The 12,580-nt window shown below is 44.8% G+C and overlaps 1 protein-coding gene across 8 annotated transcripts in view; it reads right to left on the bottom strand.

Moving 5' to 3' along the window:
* Window positions 1–12,580, bottom strand: part of Rbms1 (RNA binding motif single stranded interacting protein 1) — a 205,827-nt gene that overhangs the window by 119,395 nt on the left and 73,852 nt on the right. For 2 of the 8 annotated variants that reach the window (XM_028769204.1, XM_028769208.1), the window contains exon 1: window positions 9,003–9,323. The exons of 5 other annotated variants lie outside the window; for them this stretch is intronic. In XM_028769204.1, coding sequence (XP_028625037.1) covers window positions 9,003–9,071 — 69 coding nt within the window. In that variant the 5' untranslated portion in view covers window positions 9,072–9,323. Of the gene's footprint in view, window positions 1–9,002; window positions 9,324–12,580 lie in introns of those variants that run through there. One more of the 8 variants, XM_028769205.1, reaches the window with a different exon arrangement.

Here is a 12,580-nt window from a genome sequence, read left to right as displayed (position 1 = left end):
GCAGAAAATCTCTGTACCAGACCAGCTTAGCCATCCTTATCACGCAGCCCACTGATAAGCAAGCAAGCTACGTAGCTTTTCAACCTCCTAACCAAGACTAAAATCTGGGACCTCTGCTTGAAACCCTCCACGCTCCAGCAGTAAGTGATAGCCACTACAGCCCATCGCCACTGGTCTCCTTGACATCTCTGCTTCAACTGTGGCGCTTTCTAAGGCCAGGCTCTACTCGCATCTAGTTTAGTTAGAGTGACCTCATCACTGTCTGCCCTTCAACCTCTGCCCTGCATCCTGCTAACCTCGATCACTTACTGGTCCCCCAGTAAAACCTATCGCCTCCATCTTCAAAGCCTGGATTTTAATTCAGCATCTACTTGAAATGAAACACAGGCAACATGCAAGAGTCAACGTTCCACCTCCTGAGTCAGAAACAAATGGCATTGTCTTAGAGCCAGCTTTCACATCAGCGGCAAAATCTTTGGGAGGAAATCAGTCAATAAACCTAACATTTTAAGTGTCAATTTAGGAGCTTGAGTACTCTCTGTCATCTGCATAACTTGGTAACTCTGCCTATGAAAAAAATTGAATTGCTTTCTTTTGGGTCCTAATTATCTCTTAGCTATCCTCCAACAGGTGTGGAGGCCTCTCAGCACTCTCTGGAGGGTTCCAGGACATTCCGGGACGTTCCGGGACTTTCCAGGACCTTCCAGGACCAGCTCTTTACTTCCTAGGGCTTATGTCTAGTAAGAAAACCATTTAACTTACACTACACATTCAGTAACTAACACAACATTTTTGAGTTGCAGTTAAACTTTCCCGAAACCAAAAAAATTGAACACTGCTGGGGTTTGTGGATAGTTTTGACCTGTAAAATTGAGACCAGGAAATAGATACAAAGTATTCTCTAGAACACATAAAGAGGAATGGTCGGCTTGCTGTTCTTAGGAGTCTTGAACGGAACTGATGTACATTTTTGTCTGTTTTGTTTTCTTTTCCTTTTAACACAGAGAGCCACCTGCTTCTATCTCCCAAGTGCCAGGAATAAAGTCATGCAGTACCACCACCCCACCAAATGATGTTTTATAGCTTGCTCCTCAAAGGAGGCCAAAGAACAGAGGACCGAAGTGGCGGATGATGGGACTGAAATGAAGAGGAAGGGAGAGGAGGACATAAGAATCTGGATTAATGTGAAATGATGAGAGTACAGCCCACACAGCACCAAAATGACATTACTGGCAAAGAGATAGCCAACTGACCTATGGATGAGCATTGATGAGTGAAGTAAAAAGCTAACACAGTAACTGTGTTTTCTCTTGCTCTATCCATTTACCCTGGCCCTCTGGCCCTTTCTCCATCCTCTTCTGCCCCTCTAGCCTTAGAGCCTCTCTCTGCAGCACTTATCAAGGAGAACCATCCAGCCACTGAAACTCTCCTGGGTTACATCTTGACAAGTGCTTCTACAGTGCTGAATGATCTGTCTTCTACTGCTTACAGACATCCTCTCTGCTTCATTATATGGAAAACTCGCCTCTCGGAAGTTGCACCTCCCACCATACTACACTTTGAAAAAAAAAAAAAAAGCTGCAAAGGAAGTTCCCAATGAAGACAATCGTGACTAGTCAAAATAAATTACAACCAGAGGAATGTGACAGAAGTGGAACAGCTTGGATTTGTCCTATGTCATACAGCAATTCAATGGGGAGGGGCATTTATCTGCCCATATAACTGTTGTATTTCTCAACTCTTACAAAAGCCATTCTACAAAGTAACTACACTGGTTAGTTTTGTCAACTTGACCCAAACTAACTATAGTCTTTTGGAAGAAGGAACCACAATTGAGGAATTGCCTCCATGGGATTGGCTAGTGGGCATGTGTGTGGGCCATTTTCTTGTTGAGTAACTGATTTGGTCCACTGTGGGCAGTGTCACCCCTACGCAGGGGTGAGCAAGCTGAATAAGTAAGCCAGTAAGCAGCGTTCCTCCATCACCTCTGCTTCAATTCCTGAACTAAAGTTACTAGTTTGAGTTCTATCCTGATTCCCCTCAGTGATGGGCATTGACACGGAAGTGTAACTTAAATAAACTTCTTCCTCCAAGTTGTTTCTAGTCATAGTGTTTCACACAGCAACAGAAACCAAACTAGAACTGTGACCTCAAATAGGAAATTTCATGTATTTAGATGAAATCCATCTCGCCTACACTAGTTCATGTGTGTAAATTAGTGCCTTAAATTTGTTTTTTTTTTCTTAAAGTTCAGGTGGTGTGTTCCAAACAAGGAAATCTAATGTTATTACACACACACACACACACACACACACACACACACTAATTTCCAAAAATGAGGCTCAGGATTTTGGTTTTATGGTAGATTGTGAGAAATAACAAGAATCACACCTTAAAACTGAGGCCCAGGAAGAGAAAGAGAAACAAGCAGTGTGTGTGTGTGTGTGTGTGTGTGTGTGTGTGTCTGTGTCTGTGTCAGTGTGTGTGTGTAAAACAACAGTGTTGTGTGTATGAGCACGTGTGTATATATGTGCATGAAAAACAGTGCTGTATGGATGAGCGTCTGAGTGTGTGTATGTGTGAACGCATATGTGTGCATCTGCATGAGAAACTATAGTGCTATATGTATGTATTGTGTATGTATGTACATAAGTACAGTGCTGTGTGTATATGTGTGTGTATGTATGTGCGTAAGAAATACAGTGCTGTGTGTATGAGTATGTGTGGAGGGTTCCTTTTATTTAATGTTTTTTTAACTAAGCTCTTACTCAGCTGCCCAGGCTGACCCTGAGTGTCCTCTCACCTGGTTCTACACAGCAGCTGGGACTACAGGTTATGTACCCAGGAGGCCAGGCTATACTGCTCTGGACATTCTCAACATGAAAGAATTCTTTACTTTCTCACTACAATTTTGAAAAACTAAAGACAACTACCATTTCAAGATTTCTCACTTTTAAAAAAATTGATAACCCAAGGACTCTATACTTGTGTCCTCTCTGGCCAGAGTGAAGGGAAGGTCGAAGGACAACGTAAAGGGCCAAGAGAGGAAGTCAGTCAGTCATGCTCTCCAACAGAAGAGGCAAGGAGCTGCTTCTTTGACAGCATTTCCCCAGGTTTACTTTTATACTGTTTACTTTTATTTATCTATTGACTGAGCAGCTCAGGCTAGCCTCAAACTTGGAATCCTCCTGTCTTAGCTTCCTGTAAGTGCTACACTTATAACCATTATGCTCAGCCCCAATATTTTAAAGTTGAATTTTAGAAATTATATCGGATATGCAATTAACACACAAAAAAATCTTCCCTAATTTGCCTATCATTGTTTTGGAATTCCCTGTGCTTAAAGTAGGCCCACATAGATTCCCCCCCCAGGTCATAGTAATCTGAAGAAAAGCATATTTGTTCTGTCATTTTAAAAAGTGTTAAATATCAACAGCTGCATTCATTCATTAGCTTAACCCAGAATTCAGTTTCCCTGTTTATCTAGTAACATTAGCCTAACCTCGGAAAACACCTTTCTCCTTGTCCACCATGTATTTTAAACTCCAGAAAGCATTAGAATGTAGCAAGCCAAGCACTCCTGACAGTTGAAAACAAACACCTACCAAACACCTACAGACTCCCAAGAACAAAAGGAAAAAAAAAATGTTTCCATCTCTGAGTAAAGTAAAGATGACATCTTTGAAAAATCAAACATACAAACACCACAAAAGATAGACTCCAGGAAACCAATCCTGGGCACACTAATGATCAAACCTGTCAGTTTTCAAGCAATTTAAACATTTCTTTTTTGTGATCAGTGCTTTTTTTTTTTTCTGCTTTCAAATACCTGCATAAAATAAAGACTAGAGGTCGGAGGGCTTGGTTGTGCAGAGAGACGGCAAACTGCATCAGCACATAACACATGAACAACTGCTTAAAGGCAGAGGTCCACATTTCTGCTTACTACTAATTTTTTTAAATGTGGTTGAGAACTTCATTTCCAGCTCCAAGCCCTTATACCCTCCACTGAGGCTGCCCACAGCCTAAACACCATCCCTTCTTCAGAGGCTGTAAACAGGGTCCATTCTTTAGAGACTGTATTGAGTTCTCCTAGGATCTCACAGTGTCTCTTGGGACCACTTGCTGCTGCCTGCTCTGTGGGGACATTAATAATAGTAACATCTTAGAAGGATTAACAACAACCAACCACCTTGTGAGTACGCACAATTATCTTTACTCAGCACAACCCCAGGCTCAGGGAAGTGAACAGATCTGGAAAAGGTAGACTTGAGCCAAGTGACATGGACTGCAGGAGGAAACACTGACCAAAATGGCTGAAGGAGGTAAAGGGTGAGATCTGCATTTCCGTCAGGCCTAAGGGGATGTGCTAAGAGGCAAATTTCTAAGGGGGGGGGGGGGGGAGACAGGAATAGATGTTTTATAATCATGTTTTAGAACTAGTTTTTAAAAAGTAAATTGGGTTTCCTAGGAGAGAATTGCTGGATTTAGCAAATAAAAACACACAGCCCAACATATTTGAGACACTTATACCTTAAAAAAAAAAACAGAGTTATCTGACATTCTGAGTTTACTCAACATCCAATATGCTAGCTGATGCTGATAACCCTGGAGCAAAGGAGTTTATGGAACAAAGGAAAAAAAAAACACACCAATAAATTACAGTACCTCAATTCCCCAATCTAAACCTGGACACGGGATGCACTCCATGTCTTTCAGAGTTACGGAGTAGAGGGAAGTCAGGAGGCTCAGCTGCCCTTGACAGTCTTCCTTTAGTAGCAGACCCAGCCCTTGATCTCAAAGGCCTGCCTTTCACTAACCAGGCCATTTCATTTCACTGCCCACTTCATTCCCAGTCTCTTCTCCATCTTATAAAGATAAGGTGGGGGATTAAACCAAACAAAACAGAAAGGATATGCCCTAAGTATTGACTGCTCACTGAGACCATTAGAAACATCCACGAGACCAGAGATTCCCCTCCCACAAAGAAACAGACCAGGAATACAATAATTTTAACAGTCTCTGGGATGTGCTCTTGACAGCTGTGTGTCTGTCTAGGTCAAAAAGAAAGGAGAAAACAAAATCCAGAAACGTGTTCAAAATATAATGTGAACTATGGGAAATTTAGAGAGATGCCAAAAGGCACGCCTAGCAGAACCAGTCAGCATCCTCCAAGTGGGGGGGAGGGCTACGATTCGCAAAAGCCTAAAGGGTAGGCATCTAAAACCCATCACTTTTGATTAAAACTACTACTGAATCACAAACACACGGAGTAGACGATAAAAAGAGACGGAACTTTATTTACACAAACCAATTTGTTTCTTGCTACTTCCTCCAAAGAAAGCAGCCAATCTCTGCCTAAATGCTTGCCTTTGTGTGAAATGAAAAGGAGGGGCTAGCTTAGGCTCTATTCACTTAAAACATCATCCATGAAACTTTAATCTACAAACTTTACAAAACAGGATCCACTAAACACAAGTTGCCGGGAGCAGAAACTGCCTGGCGAGGAACAATCAACAGCTTTCTATGTCATCTTCTAAACAAGGCCAAACACTGAATCACTGGAATTCCTCACATGCAGCTACACCCAGTTAATCTTCAAGAAAGCAGCAAACTGTGTAAATCTACTTAAACTGGGGTGGCAAGTACTTCACTCGCCAAAAGTAAGCAAGATTTGCTAAGCTTGCCTATTAGGAGGCCAGCCCATCTGTTGAGAAGAGACAGACACACCAAAATTCTTAACACTTGCTCACCTACTTCCAAAACCCTGTGACAGACCACTAGGGCAACGTTCTCGGCCAAAATGGCTTTGGCTATGTGTGACGATCTGTGACACTCATACTGTATGAGGTCACCGAGTCAACTATCCCAAGGAAGAAGTGGCTTGAAAGAAGTAAGGAAACATGAAAAAAAATTGCAAAATAATGATAATAATGATGATAATAATAATAATATTTAAAAAGTCAAGAAACATAACCTGAAATAAAACTGGAAATCGCCACTTTCAGTCTGTAAAGACTTTTAAAGTATGAAGCACTTTCTTTTCCTTTTAAGCCACAATGAAATATTTTCACAATTACCAAAGTCATGATTAATGGTTTCATTTCCGTTGGGGGACGCTGGTTTCACATAATCAGACTGTATCTACTTAAAGAATGTCATATTTGCAAGTCACAACCCACAGCGAGAGGATGTGCCCATTTCTTCAGAAACTTACACTAATAACCTTAATCTAGCACTGACTAGGAGGGAATCACTGGAGTATTCAGACTCACCCCGCTGGCCTGAGCTGAGCAGGTGTATGTGCCCACAGGCTTGTGATGCAGGAAAATCCTGTTTATCCCAGGTGCCCTGGTTACAGCCCTTGGGGAGAGAAGGATGAGCAAAGGCCCACCTCTGCTTCCACTGAAACTGGGTGACTCCTCCATATGTAAAATGCAAAAGGGACTAATAATCACTCACCAGAGCAAAATGCAGACATCAATGTTCCCACCAAATACCACCAACTCATCCTGCAGATCAAACTCTGAACATCTTTCTTCACCTTCTCTCTCACGACTTACACTCACATACATACGGAGAACTAGGAAGTCAGAGATACTGGCACGGAGAAGCTTTACATGGGGGTTCCCTGGGATGTCCATGGCAGAAAAGGCCATGGTAGTATGAGGTCTCAAAGGCCTGGTGGCCAGAATTGAAGTCCTGGCTCTGCACACTGGGTGGTATGGACTCTGGGCAAGTTATTTAATCCGTGCTTCAATGTTCACTGTAGAGACTAGTATTACCTACCACACAGGGCTGCTGCCAATGTTAATCCACAGAAAGCATTCCAAACACACCAGCCAGCAGGTAGTAAGGTGTTCGGTGATCCTTAGCTATGACTATTCTGTGTGTATATAAGAAGAGTGATTCTGACTTGTATGCTTTCCAAAGGTGATTTAAGTATCCCTTACATTCCTTTTTATTCCTCAAGGAAGTTATCTGAAATCAGCTCTAACAGCTGATTGTGTATTTCTAGATGAAAATCAAACTGCATTATATGCCTGGAAATTGCCAATTCTGTCGCCAAACTGAAGAAAGCATTTACGAAATGAAAGGCGCAAAGCTTAGCATCACAGCATCGTATAAAAAAAGTATTAATTAGATTTCCCATTCAGGCTAAGCCAGGATGAGATCATGAAGTCACTCACGGTAACCAGGTCCCTGCGCTCGAAGTGTGCTTTCCCAGTGAATGGCAAAATACTAACAAAAGAAACCTTTGACTCAAATACCACTGGTACCCAGGGTCTTGTGTCTGTATAATGCCTACACATTCATTTCTTTCTTTGCCTATAGAAAAAAAGAAAGTCTGTTTGTTTTTCTGATTCAGTCAGCCCTTTTAGTCTTTGAGTCTAAGGAGAGCCAAGTGAAAAGAGCATCTTATCAGCATGCTCCAGCCAGCAGGCTGTCCCCCCCCTCCACAACCAAACCTGCAGCCTCTCTCAGCTAAAGGCCTCACCCTCGGAGCCTTTTCCCATTTCAGAGCTAACACCCTGCTGGGTTTTGACAACAAATAAATGAATACACAAGACCTTAACATAATTAGCCATCTTTTCAGGTAGGGAGAGAGAGGTGGGTGGGGGAGGAGGGGTTGGGAGCTTCACTTCTGAAGTTGATGCTGGCATACAGCATCTGAGGGCACTTATTTTAAATAAAGCCACATGAAGTGAGTTTTCGAGGTGCCCGTTTGTGAATCCTGACATCGTGGATATCTATCTACCTCAGCCAAGCCATCAGTAGAGATTTTAAATTTGTAATCCAAAGACTGGACTTCTTAATCCAGGTGAAAGGCGGTGGCCTGGATATCATGGACTATAAAACCCAGGGACATTTACTTCTTTTAAGGGGAAAATTTTAACAAACAAAAGAGCCAAAGAAAAGAGAATAGAAAATAGTACTTTTTGACCCAGAGGAAGCATTTCAGATGGACTGAGGCTGGGACAGCCGGAACAATAATCGTGCGACCCGCCACAAAGAAGTCACCCGGCTCCAGTGCCACACATCTGGATCTTAATGGAACCACAGTTTACGTGGAAGGATACAGTTAGCTGCTATCATTACTGGGATAACTTAATTGATCTGTCTCCGTGGCTGAGGGTGTAGACTAGAGATTTATTATGGAGGGGGAAAAGATCTGCAATGCTGCCTTTTTATTTTGCACTAAGCATTCAGCCACTGACCTCTAAATGAGTTTAACCTTTTCTAAACAGACCTGCACATTTTTAACATAATTTAGAGCTAGGGTTTTTTTTTGTTTTGTTTTGTTTTTGCTTTTTTGTTATTGCTGCTGCTGAGAGGCTGTGGGATTTTATCACAACATGGCTTCAGTAACCTTCTTTCAAAAACAAAGATGAAAAACAAAAGACCGAAACTAAAACCTGCCAGTTCCACTCCTCTTCCAGGCAGGGGATTCGGATGTAACCTTTCAAGTGCCTTTGGAGTTCAATCTGTTAGAAAATGTATGAAACAAAATTAGAATAGGAAAAGGCGTGTGTATGACTCAGGCTTATCCCCGTATCTCTGTCACAGGATTTCCCTGTGTTTCTGAAAACCTTGAGAAAGTGACAGAAGTTCCTGTTTTTCTTTTCTTTTTTGTCTTTTTTTTTTTAAATAAGAAGGGTGGCGCGCGCGAACACACACACACACACACACACACACACACACACACACACACACACACGTCTTCCGGGTTCCCCATGAATCAGACAGGTTTCTTGGAGGTCCCCAGTGCAATGCAAAGCGCTGCCCCGACGTATCCCCGGCTCCTCTGTACACAAAGGTCTCCAGGAAAACCCCAAACTTGTTGCGGACTGCCGGAGCCCCTGGCCGCGCGCCCGCCCGTCCCACCTCTCCGCCGGTCCCCGTCCCGGTCCCCGGGGCATCTCCCCGCCCGCCGCCTCCTTCCGAAACCGGGTCACCGCCCCGCGCGCTCGGCGCAGGCCTGGGGAGCGCGGCAGCCTCACCTGCTTGCGGTAGGGCGTCCTGCAGCCGCCGGCGGCGCCGGGGTGGCCGCTGCCGCTGGGGAAGATCATCTCGGGCGCGGGGAGCTGAGGCTACGCGGGCCGCTGTGCTCCGGGAACTCCCTCTCTCGCCCGTCCGGGCCGGCGGAGGGAGGATGCGGCCGGGGACTGGCTCGCGGCTCCCGCCCTAAAAGTGCGGCGCGACGCGCGCGGCCGGCGACTCTCGAGCAGCTCCGGGGGCCGCCGCCCTGCGTGCCATGGACCGGAGTTCGCGCGCGGTGCCGGCGGCAGCGGACGAGCAGCGCCGCCGCGTCCCCACCTCCCGCCGCCTCAACCACCGCCCCGAGAGCGCGCCGGCCGGGGGCGGGGAAGCGGCCGTGCACCGCCTAGTGCCGCGCCCAACCCTCCCGCGCCTCCCGCCCGCCCGCCGCCGGGCCGCGCCCGCTCCCCCGGCCTCGGCCCCCGCGCTCGGCCTCCCGGGCTGGGGCGGCAACCGGGGCTGCGCGGCGCCCCCATCCCGCGCCATGGTTGGCTCTGGCGCCCCGCGTGCCGCACATTCCTGGGAGCAGTCACCCCAGGCCTTTCGGCGAGGCGTCGCCGGGGCTTCGCGCCCCACTTGGCTGCCCCTTTTAAGGGCATCGCTCGGGGAACCGCTGGAACACCTGGATAGGAAGCCAACGTCCCGCCTTTTCTTTCATCTTCCACAGCAGCCCCTGGTCCCGAAAAAGCGCGGATAATTACTCTCACTTCCCGGTCCAGATCAACCTCCCAGGACACCTCTCCGTCCCCCCAGTTAGTCACATGCTACATTTTTGTAGAGCGAACGTTTTTTTTTTTTTTTTTCTTTCCAGTCCCTCATCCAAAGACACCCGGGAAAGTTTTCAATTTCATTCTTGTGTCACAGAGGAAGAGTTTTTCCTTCAAGACAACAGTATCAAAAAAGGCATTGAAAACCTTGTGAGCCATCCGAGAGAGAGACCTGTCCTTCCTGGAAAAGACAGAAGATAAATAGGAATTCAACTTATTATTAAAAAGACAAGGCAAGAAAGGGACAAAGACAGGAGTAATTTCCTTTGTTCTCAAGTGGGAAAAAAAAACACTGCTTCTCCTGCTGCCCCTTTCGCAGTCACCTCTCTGGATGTAACAGGCTTTGAACCTGTGTGATGTGGAGGCCTCAGAAGAGGGTGGTCAATGGCTAGCAAGCCATTTCTGGATAGGGTTACCAGGCTGGTTGCTATCTTTAAATTGGCGACGGGGTCCCTGGTGAGTATTCCTGAATTCTGGGATTACAGCCACGGTACACATACACAGGTCTTCCTTGGCTTCTAACATCTTCCTGGAAAGGCCCATCTGCTATGATAATGAAAAATCCCAGCTTGTCTAACAAGAGAAGGAACTCAACTTCTGGCTGTCACAATGATGCTGCGAATGTCAACTTTCTAGCAAAAGTGTAGCCATTCAGAGGCTTTTCTGAAAACAGAAAGTTGAAAAATATACTTCCCAGAAATCCTGCTGGTGGCTTAGTGAGCTGCTTCCCAAGTCCCCAGAGCTCCAACAAAAGTAACAAGAAATAGTCTCACCTATTGAAAGCAGACACACCCTCAACACACACATAATCCTAATTCTTTTCACTTAAAAAAAAAAACAGCAAAGGATAGAGTACTAGGTGCACGGTGGGCAAATAAAAACTTAAAATTCATAGGATATCTGCTCTTAAAGTGTTTAAAAATTACATCACAGCTAGACTGTGAGCCAATGGGGACATCAAAACTATTTTCTACTGCTCATACATTCGGTTGTTTGGCATGACTTGTTGTCTCTCCTCACTATGACCCAGCACAAATACAAAGTGGGCAGTTTTAATTCCAACCGTTCAAGTTGAAGATGCCTTTTCCTGAGGACTCAAGACACACCCTACTCCCTGCACGGTTACCACGATTCCCACCAGTCATCTATAGAAAAAGCCAGTGCACAACCTCAGTTGTTCTGACTGGTCTCTTAGGAAACCACAATCGAAACCACAGAAGAACAGCATTAATTTTTTTATAGTTTTCCTCTCAAGCCATGATGCACTTGCTGGGTCATTGACCCATTGGATACTGTGCTATTCCAAAGGCTAACACTCTATTGGATGTCTGATAATAGTTCTCTAGAGATAGGAAAATGTTAAATGATAAGAAAAGTTAAAGAGATGACAAAATAAAAAATTCTGATACTAGTAAAATGTGCAAAAAATACTGAAAGGACATTAAGCAGACTGACCTTAAGACTTAAAAAAAAATCTAAGAATTAGCATGCAGTTTATAGTTTCACATGAATTGCTTAAAAAGAAACAAACCAGACGTGGGTTTTTCCTTAAAAAAATGTAAATAGGATTCAAAAGTTCTAAATGTTAAGTAGACCCCATCTCTTACCTATAAAGCATTATATAAAGAAGAAAAGACTGATATTCCGTCCTCAAAATAGGATCACCAAAACCCAAATATTCAAACTTAAGGGAAATAACAGGAATGTGAAACTCTGTATATAACATACACAATCAATTATAGGTAATCCATGAGCAATTATAGGGACGGAGTCTAGTGAGGGCTATCTAGAAAAATCCACTTTCGTTGTTGTTGCTTTTGAGAGACTTCTTTTTAAACAGAAACTAAAGGAACAGACCAGAGAGCCTGTACACTGTTAGGGTGACAGTTCAGTGCTATGGAGCTTTGTCCTCTTTGCAGGGAAACTGAGACTACAGTAACATGTGTACCTCCTCCCCCCACCCCCCACCCTCAGCCCTAGGTGAAGCTGTGGGAACCTGACCCAGGGGCAGCCACTCTACAGACTGGCCAGTGACCTATGATCTGGGTGGGATTGAAAACATGAGCTTGCCAATTGTGATTCTCACCCTTGGGAATTTAATTCACAAAACTCCAGTTAGGAAAGGGACAGAAACAGCAAGAGTTGCCCTGGGGGTACAGAGGAGGCCACAACAGGCCAAAACCATACTCAGCCAAGCTTATGAGGAAGCAGAAGCTATGAGTAAACAGGAAGTTGACTGGCAGCAGGCAAGAGAACAGCAGAGCAGACAGACACCAGGAGCCCTGAGCACTTGGCCAGGGAGAGAGGATGGAGGGAGCTGCTGTCCCTAGAGGGATTTTGGCTCTTGGGAATAGCAGCAGCCCTCAGACACTGTGTAGACCCACTTAAGCCACAGCCCTGGTTAGAGGAGTTGAAAGAGTTTCTTGTCTCTTTGTAGCACAATAGACAAAATGAAGGCAGAGCTAAGAAAGCCGGACTCCATATTTCAGATCCCCACTTACTCCACACACGATCTGGGGCAAGTTAGTTGCATTCCACATTGTCTTCACAACACAGTGTTACATCAAAAAAGGTTCCAGACTCAACAAACGGCAGCTGTTAGTGCTGTCTGCCAGGTTTTACAGCAGAGGGGGTGGGGGGAGTCTAATATCTCATGCATGTACAGTAAGTGTGAAAGGCCATCACAGAATAGAAGGCAGGGTACACTGGTACTCCATGGGAAGTAACAAACATATCTAGCTAAAGGGAGGTCATTTGCAATGCCCGTTTGTAGA

This window comes from Grammomys surdaster, unplaced genomic scaffold (genome assembly GCF_004785775.1).
Source record: "Grammomys surdaster isolate TR1022 unplaced genomic scaffold, NIH_TR_1.0 191, whole genome shotgun sequence".
NCBI lineage: Eukaryota > Metazoa > Chordata > Mammalia > Rodentia > Muridae > Grammomys > Grammomys surdaster.
The sequence above is the reverse complement of the archived record's forward strand: the minus strand, read 5'-3'. Positions and strand labels throughout refer to the sequence as shown.